The sequence below is a fragment of the Mus caroli genome, unplaced genomic scaffold (genome assembly GCF_978045245.1).
Source record: "Mus caroli unplaced genomic scaffold, Mus_caroli_1 scaffold_2, whole genome shotgun sequence".
Classification (NCBI taxonomy): domain Eukaryota; kingdom Metazoa; phylum Chordata; class Mammalia; order Rodentia; family Muridae; genus Mus; species Mus caroli.
The window spans coordinates 145,915,105-145,929,536 of NW_028227257.1; the positions used below are offsets into that span (position 1 = coordinate 145,915,105).

Genomic DNA, 14,432 nt, shown 5'->3' on the forward strand with positions numbered 1-14,432 from the left:
CCAGGTCCTCTGGAAGAGCAGTCAGTGCTTCTGACCACTGAGCCATCTCTCCAGTTTAGGGCATGGCTTTTTCAATCTGTACCAGTCATTTGATATATGCACACCCATTGTGTCCATATTCTCTCTCTGTCTGTCTCTGTCTCTGTCTCTGTCTCTGTCTCTGTCTGTCTCTGTCTCTGTCTGTCTGTCTGTCTGTCTCTCTCTCTCTCTCTCTCTCTCTCTCTCTCTCTCTCTCTCTCGGTGGCATACTGTGGGTGGCCTCTAGTTGAGAATATGTCCAAGGGAACATTTAGAAATCACCAAAGACACAGATTATGATTCTAAACTCTAATGAGGAGCTGTAGGTCTGAGCAGCATAGTAGACCTGTTCCTATTTTCGGGTCCTTTGCTGTGATTAACAATGTATGGGAGAAAAGGTTTAACTCACAGTTCTGGGATACAGTCCATCATTGAGGAGGAAATCAAGGAGGCTGGAGCTCTAAGCAACTACTCATGCTCATAGTCAAGTGAGTGTGGGAATGTGCTTATGTGCTTACGTTCAGCTCACTTGCTCTAGTTTTTTAGGTCCAGCGTCCAGAGAATGGTGCTGCCCAGAGTGGGCGGGTCTTCCTGTATAAATTAACATAACTAAGGCTCTGCTCTACAGACAAGCTCACAGCCAACCCAGTATAGAACAATGTAGTCCCTCATTGAGATGCTTTCTGGGTGATACTAATGATGTCACACTGTCAATTAAAGGAGCCATCACACCCTCCTTCGAGTAGGCAGAATTACTTCTCGCCGCTTTAAGAGTAATGCTGCAAGGGGCCTTTATCCATCTTCGAATAGCACGACCTCAGCGTAGATGCTTTCACGTGCAGCTTGGAATTCTCTAAATGTGCCTTTCCCTAAAATGTGTCACAAGAAGCAATGTGTTAGGTAGTTGAATAATAGACATGGGCACTCTTGTTAAAATGCAGTTAAATCTGGTCTCTAATGTGTGTTACTAAGCACAGTGACTCTGAGAGGTAGCGGGACAGAGATGGGGTACAGTGCACAGCATTTCCTAGACTCCTTTAAAGCTTTTCCCATTTGGCATCTGGAAGCACTCATTCCCTGAGTAAACGCTACTGTATCCTGTCAGGGAGACTAGGAAAGGTGATCTATTTCCCTGGGTTTATTGAAACTTGAAGGAAATGATTGGCAAACTTGAATGTGCACCAAACCTACTTTGCACCATTGTGCCAGGCAAAGAGAACTGAACAAGGCAAGTGTGGAGGGAGTGGGGGCTGAGTCTTCAGCCTTGATCAAAGTAATGGCTCTGAACTACTACAGGTGGATGACAGAGTGTCTCTAGGGAGGACAGTTGTTTAGCTGAATCTGTGTCTTCACTTTTATCTCGGGGAGTGGGAAAAAGAACAGCAAGCATAGATTTTTAGCAGGATTATGTGGGGTGGCCAGAGGCTTGGGGTAGAGTTCCAGGGGCTTAGGGTCAGGCATCTGGGTGGGGTTTAAATAAGAACAAGCCAGTCAAAAGCAAAGACGATGTACCATCAAGAAGTGTAAGAGGGGCTGGAGAGATGGCTCAGTGGTTAAGAGCTCTGACTATTCTTCTGGAGGTCCTGAGTTCAATTCCCAGCAACCACATGGTGGCTCACAACCATCTGTAATGAGACCCGATGCCCTCTTCCGGTGTGTCTGAGAACAGCTATGGTGCACTCACATACAAAATAAAGTAAAGTAAAAATGGAAGAGAGGTGCAAGTGGGAGGTCGCAGAGGACAAGACACATATTGTGGCCACTTCAGAGTCTTGAATCTTGGTGCTTATGAAAACAGACCCTACTAGCACATGAGATGCTGAGTCTTGAACTAGACTCCAAAAGAAATTTGTTCACTTAGAAAGGGAACTAAATACCTGGTCTCACAATGAATATTTATGTGTGTTATGTATATATATATCTATAATTAATGAACATCTAGTTTTATATAGAATATATCTTATATATTTTATAAATATATAATTTATACATACTTTACATAGAATATATATATTATACACAAACACACACACACACACACACACCTCTGCTTATTGCTTTAGTTGGCTTGCTAAGGAAGGGAGCATCCTGTTACAGGTGAAAGGCAGAGGTGAGAGGTCATAGCATCTTTTAGAGCCTGCTGAGTGCAGATCTTCAATGTCATCCACTTAATTTCATAAGATCCAAGAGAGAAGGCTGGCAAGCCCCCACCACCCCAACTCTTTTCTTGGCTCTCTCAAATCAAGAATGAAAGCATGGTTTCTCTGTCCATCCCTCCAGGTATCTCTCAATGATGACCTTGTTGTCAGCACAGGCTACAGCAGTGGCTTGGCCACAGTATATGTGAGTATCTGGCTGGTGCAGAAGAAAGCTGTGTGTCTAGGTAACATGGAAAAAAATACTTTACTCAAAGTCACAGAAATATGTCTTGGGTTACCATGACTAAAGTGGGATTCATTTATTTAATTCTTTGTGATGTCTTGACCATTCTCATGGTTTATTTTAGATACTAACTGATGGTACTTGAGTACATGCCCTCCATGCATTTGTGGGAAATTTTATATTTTGCATATATCATGCACTGCATTATGACATTTCTGCCAACAAATGGCTACCTACAGTACAGTCATGTAAGACTACAACAGCTAGTGATGTCATACTACCTTAGTTTGTATAAATATATTCCAAGATGTTTGCACAATGAAAAATTTCCCTAACAAAGATACATATATACATAAGGCAACTTAGAAAATATCCACATTGTTACATAGTATGAGATCTATAAATGTTATGGTTTTGTGTGTGTGTGTGTGTGTGTGTGTGTTTCTTGGGTGCATGACATGTGTGTTGTATGGTCGGTAACAGTTGTTTCATTTACTTGGTGTCTTTGGGGGTTAATGTTCTTTGTTCTTTGTGTGTGTCCACACAGCTTAGAGCTGCCCGTTCTGAGCAGCAATCACATCGATTCTGATTATGCTCCCTTCCACCTTTTGCATGTTTGTTGCTTGAAGGACTATCTATAGATGGCTCACAGGAACGTGGGTTGTCTGGTTTCCCCTTAATTCTTGTTGCTGTCAGTGTATCTATTTCTGACAGTATCCTATGCATCCAAATATTTACAGGGTCTTGTTTGCCTCGAAAGTGTGTAGAGCAGTCAGCTCTTCTTAGGCTAGCTGAGAGTAGAGTAAGAAGTGAATCTGCAGGCCTGGGGAGCTAGCCTCCATGCAGTGAGGTGTGTTAGCCCAGGGACCTGGCCTGCTGCATGCAGTGAGGTGTGTTAGCCCAGGGAGCTGGCCTGCTGCATGCAGTGAGGTGTATTAACCCAGGGAGCTGGCCTGCTGCATGCAGTGAGGTGTGTTAACCCAGGGAGCTGGCCTGCTGCATGCAGTGAGGTGTGTTAACCCAGGGAGCTGGCCTGCTGCATGCAGTGAGGTGTATTAACCCAGGGAGCTAGCCTCCATGCAGTGAGGTGTGTTAGCCCAGGGACCTGGCCTGCTGCATGCAGTGAGGTGTGTTAGCCCAGGGAGCTGGCCTGCTGCATGCAATGAGGTGTATTAACCCAGGGAGCTAGCCTCCATGCAGTGAGGTGTGTTAGCCCAGGGAGCTGGCCTGCTGCATGCAGTGAGGTGTGTTAGCCCAGGGAGCTGGCCTGCTGCATGCAGTGAGGTGTGTTAGCCCAGGGAGCTGGCCTGCAGAGGAGGGTATTAGCCTAGGGTAGTAGGTTGTTAGCATTAGCCTGTGCTTAGCCAAGAGTCATCATTTGGGTTTTTCTGGTTCTTCACATTTGTTTGAACTGTGGAGTCACTGACTCACGCACATGTGCCGTTTGTGCTAGGCACCAAAGCCACCAGTCCTCCCGTCTCCGCCACAGTCCTGCCAACGGCCTTTCCATCTTCCCATTTTACATGGAATCTTCTTGTTTCTGTATCTCAACACAGGTAAAAACTGTGGTTCACAAAACTAGTGTCTCTGAGGAATTTTGCAGCTTTTACTTGAAAATTGATACCCAAGATATTGAAGGTAAGGCAGTTTAATGTGTGCAGTGTTTTAGCTACACAGTAAATACACCAAGTAGAGAGTGTCCCTAATTAGGAAACATGTGCTTGTGCAAAAACAAACAAACAAAAAACAAAACAAAAACACAAAATTTCTTCATCTAGTTATTAAGTAGGGTGGTATCCAAGTAACATTACTGCCATTTATTACAATAGATGTAATAATTTTACATACCATTGTAATTACCATTACAAGTGAATATCAAATGATAGAGCAACTAAACTGTATACATTTGGTACTGCTACTTTGTAATTGGTGCTTTTAAAGAATGTAGCAGGTTGTACCGAATGTAGCAGGTTGTAAGGCTCAGGGTTGCTTTGACTTCGGATTGCCATTACATTGTGTAAGGATTCTATTTCATGAAACCTCCTTCTCTCCTGGGTTTCTTTATAACGTCATTCATCTCCACCCCACCCTACCCCACCCTGCCCACATTGTCCTTGCTGTTTCTCTAGTACTTATGGTCTTTTGAAAAATGTGCTTCCCCCCACCTTTCTTCAAATATACAACCTTCCCGCGCCTCTGCTAATTGGCCCGCTTGTCCACGTCCAAAGCCAAGTTCACCTGTACGTTCCTGCCCTCCTCCTCTGATCTTTGCTCCAGGGTCACAATGCCCTCTGATACTGCCCTCATCCGTAACTTGGGCCTGCTCCTTCAGGAAACGTCTACACTAGCAAATGCAGCTCTCTCCTCCATCTTCTTTCCAGATTCCCCAAAAGCATTGCCCACTTGTACTTACCTCCTGGGGGCGGGGGTGAGAAATGTGAGAGCAGAGCTCGTCTCCAGCAAAGGAGACATTCTGCTGTGGTCAGTAGCTTTAAAGTCTCCACAAATGCCAACTTCCAGATCACAAATCATGTTTAAGTATGTTTAGAGACTTTCTCATTAACAAGCCTATCAGAACAGTCTCCAAAACAACTTTAAAAAGAAACATTTACTTCCCACTTTGTAATGTTTTTGTGTATTTCTCTGACTGCCAGCATCCAGCCACTTCAGGCTCAGTGACTCTGGATTCAAGCGCATAATAGCATGTGCCAGGTGAGCCCAGTTCCACAACATGGAGTGGGTGGGGGTTCTGAGCTCTTGCTTCTGCTGCACCACCCTCAGTTTGAGCCTTTGAACATATCCAAGAGTCATTTTTGGTGGTGGTGGTGGTGGTGGTGGTGGTGGTGGTGGTGGTGGTGGTGGTTGTGGTGGATGGTTGGTTGGTTGGTTGGTTGGTTGGTTTGGGGAGTTTTGTTTTGTTGGTTTTTCAAGACAAGTTTTCTTCTCTGTGTAGCCCTGGCTGTCCTAGAACTCACTCTAGATCAGGCTGGCTTCAATTTCAGAGATTTACCTGCCTCTCCCTCATGAGTGCTGGGATTAAAGTTGTATTCCACCACTGTCTGGCCAGTTGTTTGTTTTTAAATGTAGAATACAGCAGGAATTCTTAAATAGCTGCTTACTTTAGAAGGCAGCTTCAGGTTTGCTCCTATGTCATCTCTCCTGGATTTTGTTTTATTTTGTCTTCTTCTGATTCAAATAGTATATATAACAACCTTTGGTGATTTTTCAGGATGGTAGAGATCTGATATAATTATTAGGGAAAGAAAATACAGAATGCTCATATGTGGATCATGTCCTCGGGGGGGGGGGGGGGACACATCTCATTCACCAGCAAAACCCTGGTCCTTACAGCCAGCTGCTCTCAGCTCAGGCTGCACACTTGGGTCAGAAACTTCAGAAACACCCAAAGCTCAGGCCCCATCGGATGCTGATAGCATTGAGAACTGTTGATGTCAAACCATGTGCTGGCTAAATGCAAAGCCCTAAACTGATAATTCTATTAGTTTCCTATTGCTGCTAGGCAGCATCCTGGCTCACTCTGAATTAGATCCTTGTCATCATTACTCCTTCTCTGCTTTCCTTCATCTTACCTTTAGAAAGAGTCTTGTGAGTCCAGTGAATGCCTCCAAATAACATATACACACCCACAAGCAAATGATCCTCAGCATGGCAGTTCCTTCTCTGGACCTTTCCTATAAAGCTTATTGAACTGCCCTACCTCTGAGTTTCTGCCAGTTTTGATTGTCCCTGACCCTGCTGTACATAAAAAAAAGCCCTTTCAAAAGTCATTCCTGTGACATTCTTGACAAGATGCCTAGTGCCAACGGTCAACACACAAAAGGAGACTACATGGCATGTCTTTTGGGGGTTGCCTTGGTTTGGTTGGAGGTATTTATTTATTTTTATGGATTAGGGGCAGATGGTTCTAAAAAAGGCAAGTAAGTTCTTTCGGTTCTGTGACACTGAAGTTAGTTTGGGTAGATTCCAAAGTAACTAAGCAGTCCTTATTCATTAAAGAAATTCTTTGCCTTCAATATTCTCTCCTGATTAAAAAATTTCCAGCATAGCCTCATGTTCAGAGGTCTCTTTTATGTAGCTTTCTTTCTTCCTTCCTTTCTTCCTTTCTTTCTTTCTTTCTTTCTTTCTTTCTTTCTTTCTTTCTTTCTTTCTTTCTTTCTTTCCAACCTCTTGTTAGACTCATAAAGAAAAGCGGAGGGGGCTGGAAGGATTTCATTTCTACAACAAAATGCCTCTGGGGAAGACTGCTGGATTTGGCAGCAAGCAAAGGGCTTCTTGAAGGAAGGATTTCTGTTCCACAATTGAAACAGTTCCTATGGCAACCAGTCATCAAGCTCCACTGACCTTTTCACAGATACTCTCCACCCTGGAGTCCTTTCGCATCCTGCAGAAGCAGAAGCAGTATTTGCATCTGTGAGCCAGAAATCCCTGCTTCCTCCTACCCAGTTCAGAGAATGCTAAGACATTCTTTCTAAATGACTCCTTTGGTGAGGATGGAGTTACATTTTTACGAGTCAGGGATTTTTTTTTTTTTTTTTTTAGTGCCTTTACTTATTGTGGTAAATGAGATTTTTAAAATTCCTAATAAGAGCTGTTTTGTGTCCTCTGCATGGGGAGGCTGAGGAAAAGATACACTTTCGAACCTCTGCCGCCGCTCCCTAATCACCTGCTTCCCAAGACAGTTCCTTAGGATGAAATCCCTTGTGAACTATCTCCTCACCCGCTCTCCTGAGCCAGAGCATGCAGATGCTTTTGACTCTCCTGAGGTGAGGTTGGGACCCAGGGTCACCTTGTGTTGCTGGCTCTCTCCCTGTTTCTCCCGCCTCTACCCCAGTCCCCTTTCTCCTCAGTTCTCTGACTCAGCCTGCTGGTAGCGCTGACCACCTGCCCGCCATGCCCAAGAGTCAGAAAGATGGTTTAAAACACCTGTTCACACTTCTGGAAAATAAGAAGGTGATTTGTGGAAATTGCTCAGTGAGACTGGACATGACCCAGATTGACTGATCTTCTTAGAGAGAGAGAGACAGAGACAGAGACAGAGATAGACAGAGACAGAGAGACAGAGAGAGAATTCTGATTTTACCCACTTTGCCTCTTCTCAACTTCAAACTAGCCAAATTGTCTTTGAAGCGTTATTTTTTTCGTGGGGGACCCATGCCTGGGCACTTAGAAAAAAGACAAGAGTAAAGGAGAGAAGAAACCAAGCACAATGTAACAGACACAGGAAGGAACTGCTGATGTGTTAGTGTGTTTTCTTCCAATCTCTTCTTGGGGTTAGGGCTAGCTTTAGGGCTGGGATTAGGGCTAGCATTAGGGTTTCAGGTCTCTTTCTAATATACAACTAATATTTTACCTTGGAAGTAGTCTGTTAGAAAAACTAGAATAAAAATCAAGCAACGTAGATTCATTCACTGTTCTGCATGAGTCAGCTGGATAACTCTGACTGAGTGTCGGACTCTGGCTCCAGTTTCTTCATCTGTTGTCGTGGAGTGGATGGTTTCCGTGTCCAGAAGGGCAGGGCACTGGGATTGTTCCTCAAGGGAAGCATGAGGATAAATATCTCCAAGATCTTCTGTGCTCTAAAGCTCTCAGGGTCTGACCCATATACCTTAATACATAGAACCAAATATAAATTTGAAAAGCTGGTAACAAGTGTAGTGGTGCATGCCTTTAATCTCAGCACTTAGGGAGGCAGAGGCAGGTAGATCTCAGTGAGTTTGAGGCTAGCCTGGTCTACATAGGTAGGTAGCTTCAGGACAGACAATGGCTACATAGTGAGACCCTGTCTCAAAAAAATATAAATAGGTAAATCAAGGCTGCTAAGTAATAGGGCCTTTTCTTAAAGAATCTTATTATTTATTTAATCCATCTCTGATTTATTAATCAATCTCTGATTTATTTTAGCTACAAGCCCAGCAAGGAGGAGTCAACATCCGGGTCCTCCCATGCAGTAATGGATATATCACTGCCGACTGGAGTTGGAGCAAACGAAGAAGATTTACGGGCTGCAAGTGTTCCCTTTGAGATGTCGTGAATGCTTGGGTTTCTTTCCTATGTTATTTTATGGGCAGACTTCTATTCTTTTACTTCAATATCTCAATCTCATACAACCACCCAAAATATTCTTTCTAAAACAAATATGTAACTGTGATTTGACTTATGAAAATGACGCAGGAGCATGCGCAGTGATGGCGCTCAGTCCAGAACAAGGAATGGTCCTTCCGCTCAGAGTAATGGGCTGTGGTGCGGCTTAATATTTCCATCAATGGGAAAGTCTAATTAAACACAAAGATTAGAAAAGTACATTCAAACTCCCCTCCCCACTTTCTTCCGTAGCTTGTGGAAGGAGTGGATCAACTACTAACTGATTACCAGATCAAAGATGGCCATGTCATTCTGCAACTGAATTCGGTAAGCTCCGCCTCTCAGCACCCGCACCTTAGCACCACATCTTCACAGGCTGAAGCTTTGTGAATACCTCTTCCCCACACCTTCCTTAAAACCTTGACTTTGTCAAACAGATCCCCACCAGAGATTTCCTCTGTGTCCGGTTCCGGATATTTGAACTTTTCCAAGTTGGGTTTCTGAATCCTGCTACCTTCACGGTGTACGAGTATCACAGACCAGGTAACTGGCTCTGACCTTTTCTACGGTTTTCCAGACGACCCTGCTGCCGTCTTCCTGTAACTTAGAAATGCAAGGAGGCCCGAGAGTCTTAGAGACTGCATTTCTTAGTGCGAAATTCAGAAAGTCCAACCTGTACATTCATTTTTAAGTTCTGCATTCAAGCGACTTTGTAACCAGGCCAATCAGCTCACATTTCAGCTTCTTCCGTTTTCACACAACCGGACTGTGTCACCCTCAATATTAAAATGCTTTGCCTCAGGTTCCTTTGTGGTAGTCACTGCCTGTGTCCCTTCTCTAGAGAAGCCTGATTACTGTTCCAATTTTGTTTCATCCTCCCAGAAAGACCCCACCCCCACCCTTTCTGTATTCTCACAGTTGGCACAAACCAACAGTTGCCACCTTGAACTGGAATGGCATGGTTTATGCCATTCCCACCAGTCCCTAACATATGTTCATTCATGTTCATGCCGTTGGTATGTACAAGTGAACTCAGTTCAGCTCCTTCTAAGGAGGTGAGGGATCATACACAGCTTTTTATCCACTTTGGGCAGTTCTGTTTGTTAGAAAATCCTTACTTAAGTGGAGCAAATGCTGACCCTAGTTTTATCCTCTGAAATCACATAGAACGCAGCTAGTCTCTCTTCTCATAGATATGCATATATGTGTGTATATGTATCTATCACACATGTCTCTGCAAGTGTATACATGTGTGTTTGTGAACTTGCATGTTCATCAAGCCTAAATAATTATAATTCCTTCTAAAGACCCTGAAGTAATATAGTTTACTTTATTCTCATTTTTTTGGAATATAAAATACCTTCATTCTAAGAAGTTACTATTGAACAGTAAAATTCTGAGCACAGAGCCAAAATAACAAAGGGGGCGGGGGTCTTCTCCAGGATAGCTCATTCATAATTTAACCTCCTCAAGCCTGGCCCTTTTAAAGACCATCTCTGAGGCCTCTTATAAGAGACTCAGTGGCCAATAAATACTGTGTTTCAGCCCAACCACGTTCTGTAACTCTGTCTCTGTCCTCACAGATAAGCAGTGCACCATGTTTTATAGCATTTCTGACACCAGGCTTCAGAAAGTCTGTGAAGGAGCAGCTTGCACATGTATGGAAGGTAAGCAAGCGCCTGCTCAGCCGGCCTTTGCCAGGCCAAGAAATCCTTTCTCTGAAGTCAATACATAATTGCAGCTGACTGAAAAGTGACAATTCCTTACAGCTCCCAAACACCTGGGTGCGACACTGTTCATGAACAGACAAAGGCCACCCAGATGGCTGTTGGGGGTCCAGAGGACACAATGTGCTTTCCTTTTTACCTTCACCTACCCCCCCCCAAAGGACAGTAGCCAAAGAGAACAGAGGCGGGACTTGGCCATCACATATTTTCCTCTCTCTTTTAATTCTGGGGAATCATTTTATGTTCCATTAGACTCCAAAAGTGAAGTTACTCCCTACTCCCTTCCGTCAAGGGAAGGATGTGCATTTCTGAAGAGCTGGCTGTGGAACAAATAACCATGTGATCATAAGTCCATGTTCAAGACTTTGGTCAGCTGGTTTCACTGTCATTGTAAAATGTGTCCTTTCATTGAAGAGAAGAAAATGGACAGGTCTTAGGAATAATGAAGTTTGTATATGTGATTCTAGATTGCCTCAGGGCTCGTTAGAGATTGCTCACTCCCACAGAGAATGCCTGCTTCAGTACACTAACGTAACTCTCACCCTTCTCCACTCGATCCAGCTGACTGTGCGCAACTGCAGGCAGAAGTGGACCTAGCCATCTCTGCAGACTCCAGAAAAGAGAAAGCCTGTAAACCAGAGACTGCATATGGTGAGTGCAGATGTTCAACAGAGCTCTTTAAACATGACATGTCAGCAGTGCCTGTTCAATTAGAGAGATAAGACACTGCACACTCGTGGCGCTCCATGGAGATGACGTTCCTCTGGGTCCCTTGTTTGAGTAGAGGTACTACACTTATTCCAAGAAAGTGTTTGAAAAGCCACAGAAGTTGGGACTTAAGGGATGGCTCAGTGGTTAGGCATGTGTAATGCTCTTCCATAGACACTGAGTTTTATAACCTCTGGTTTTCCACAAACACCCCAGTTCCTGAATAACAATTTGGAGGTTTATTTATTTATCAATAAAAGCCTAGACCATAGGCTTTGGCTCATTCCCTGACTAGCTGGTAACTTCTGTAACCTATTTAAACTCTTCTGTCTTCCACATGGCTAGCTCGCTCTCCTCTGTTTCATTTGTCCAATTTCCTCAGTGTCTGGGCTGAATCTCCCACCTTTGACTATCTCCCAGAGTTCCAATCTCTCTACTGGGACTCCTACATTCTACTTCCTGCCTTTTGCTAATAGGCCATCAGGTTTTTATTGACAGGAGATGTTTCCACACAGTACAGGAGAGATTGTCCCTACAGAGTTTAGTTCCCAGAACCCTTGTTGAGCAGCACACAACTGCCTGTAACTCCATCTCCAGAGATCTAGCCTCTGGCCTCCATGAGCACTTGTGTACATGTGCACAAACTATGGGGTCTGAGAATCGCTGCACAAACCACTCAAACACCAATCTCAGTCAAATAGGGATGGCTTATTGACCACCACACCTCAAGACTGATTGATCAGGGCCATGTTGCAGGCTTCAGAGCTGAACCATGACCTTGAGTCAAGCTCCTTTAAGGCTTTTTAAGCCTGCGCTCTACAAACATCTCTGCTAAGTTATCCCACCAATCATGATTTAGGGATAGAGGACTTCCTTAGGGACATGTCTTTGTTGTACATTTATTCTGCTTCCATTGCTTGGGGTATTCAACTGTAGCAGGGGACTTGCCTTGTCTAACATTCATGTCTTGTCAACCAGGATGTCAGTTACCCACACACATGTCTTTTTCTGCCAAGTAGAATCTCAGTTTCCAGGGAGGTCTTGGGAACTTAGACTTTACTTGACCCCTATTCAAGATGGATGTCTTATTCTAAATAAGTGCAGGTGTCTCTCTTATGTCAGGGTCCATCCCAAGGGAATGTTATAAGAGCAAATACCATAAAAGTTTACACACAGGAGCAGGGAGTACTACTGTATAGTTGGTTCACATCCAAGCTTATAGTGGGTAACTATATAAAGCAATTTGACTGACTTCTATCATGATTGGTTTCTAAGAACACAGAACATAACAGGATGTATAATCAACTTGGGCATGAGGAGGTTTCCTAGTAACAGGAGAAACAGCATATGAGAAAGTTTCCTTATAGTATTAGTAACAGCAGAAAATGGCAGGCTAGCCAGGTAACAGTTACCTAGGCCTTAACATTCCATCTAGGTCTCTCGTTTTAGATTTATTTATTTGATTTATATAAGTACACTACTTTATTTATATGAGTACACTGTAGCTGTCTTCAGACACACCAGAAGAGGGCATAGGATCCCATTACAGATGATTGTGAGCCACCATGTGGTTGCTGGGCAGGACCTCTGGAAGAGCAGTCAGTGCTCTTAATCGCTGAGCCATCTCTCCATCCCCCCCAACCCCCCATCTAGGTCTTAATATTTTACCTAGACCCTAACACAAACCTAACATAGACACAAAGATAATTTTGAAATATATTCTAAATTTTAAAATAAAATTAAGTTAAAATTAAAGTTTTAAAATACACATAATTTTAAAAATTTAAGAAAGAGATAGAGAGGGAGAGAGAAGCCACAGAGTCCTGCGATTTCACCTGTGTGTTCTTACAGTGGATAAGCAGAGGCTGTAGAGCAGAGGAGGGAAAAAAGGTTCCTACTTTAAACTTCTCTTTAAAGCAAAGGAGACTACTAAATGGCTTTTAGATGTGTGTAGAGTCACTATCTGTGCCTGAGGCTGTCTTTATTTCTCATTGTCTGGAGCTCAGATCTAAGTTTCCATGAACAGGGGCAGGCTGTCTCGAGTCCCTGAGAGAATCAAGTCCTCGTGTTGTCTTGAATGAGAATGGCCTCCATAGGCCCATACATTTGAATACTTGGTCCGCAGTTGGAAGACCTGTTTGGGAAGGAGATGTGTCACTAGGGGTGGGCTTTGAAGTTTAGTTTCAAAAGTCCAATCTATTTATTCCCAGCCTCCCTCCCTCCTTCCACCTGGAGAGTCAAGATAGAAACTCACAGCAGTTCTGTCATCTTGAGCTCTGCTGTCATGAGCCCATGCTCTCTGAAGCCATAGGCTGTTCTTTCTGCTATAAGTTTCCTTGATCTAATCACACCAAGGACATTAAATGTTTGCTCAAGGCCATGAGGCACATAAGGAGCAGGAAGATATTTATTAATAACTTAAGTGACCCTGGTCCTGATGTTGGTGCATCGCTCTCTACATAATCTTCTCTGTACAATTACTGATGTCAGGATGGACTTTGGATTCTTTCTATATTTCTTTCCTTTGAAGTCATCATCTTTTTTTTTTAAATCTAGAGATTTGGCTGAGGTGGGTTGGGAAGGAAGATCCTTGGAATGAGTGAAAGCTACTTCAGGGCACCCTTGGCATTTGCCATCCTCATCTCTCACCTGAGGGCAAGCCCTGGCATCCACTGCGGGTGGCATTGGTAGTGTTCATTCACCCTGGTTTGTTTTCACCAGCTTATAAAGTCAGGATCACATCAGCCACTGAAGAAAACGTTTTTGTCAAGTACACTGCGACTCTTCTGGCTGCTTACAAAACAGGTAAGAACTCCTCCTTCCCTCAAACACTTGAACCAGGTGCCGTGTGAACCAGGCGTTGGATCGGGCACAGGGCCATCTTGCTGGCCCTTAAAACACATTTAAAATGGAATAAGTGATTTATTAAATAGCTTAAGCTTATTGTCCTATTGATATCTTCCAAACAACTAATGTCCCATTTCAGTGACTGAATTCTCCAGTAGGTGGGACTATGAGTCTGAATCTTAATGCGTTTCTAGTAACATCTATCTTCTTGGTAAATTCTGTCAAGAATTTCAAGTCAGAAAACACTTTGTTCTTGGAGAGAGACAGAGGGGGAGAGGAGGAGGGAGGGGAGGGGGAGGGAAGGGAAGATTAGATTGAGGTATAAAGATATAAAAAAGTGGGGGGAGGCTAGGGTATAGTGCTAGAATGCTTACCTAATCTGTTCAAGACCCCAAATTCAGTGTATGTTACTATTACACAGAAGTGAACAAGGAGGGCTTAGCTAATACTCTAAGACATGAAAGTAGGCTTAAACAAAGGTGAAACTCGACAGGTCAAACATGGGGAAGACTGTGTTCTGGGCAGAAGTATAAAGTCATGGCTACTTCTGAGTCCCTTAGGAGTCCCAGAGTTATCTTCCCTTAAATTTGTAATCCCTTCACACCATATGCCTTTCTAGAAAGCTGACCTCTGTCAGCTACCAAATAC

General features: G+C 43.6%; 1 protein-coding gene across 1 annotated transcript in view; it reads left to right on the top strand.

The window, feature by feature from the left end:
- The window catches only part of LOC110285518 (complement C5), a 77,094-nt gene that overhangs the window by 60,755 nt on the left and 1,907 nt on the right, over nt 1-14,432 (top strand). The window contains exons 31-39 of the mRNA XM_021151753.2: nt 2,299-2,361; nt 3,957-4,038; nt 5,055-5,112; nt 8,323-8,425; nt 8,755-8,829; nt 8,940-9,045; nt 10,086-10,169; nt 10,791-10,880; nt 13,659-13,742. Coding sequence (XP_021007412.1) covers nt 2,299-2,361; nt 3,957-4,038; nt 5,055-5,112; nt 8,323-8,425; nt 8,755-8,829; nt 8,940-9,045; nt 10,086-10,169; nt 10,791-10,880; nt 13,659-13,742 — 745 coding nt within the window. The remainder of the gene's footprint in view (nt 1-2,298; nt 2,362-3,956; nt 4,039-5,054; nt 5,113-8,322; nt 8,426-8,754; nt 8,830-8,939; nt 9,046-10,085; nt 10,170-10,790; nt 10,881-13,658; nt 13,743-14,432) is intronic.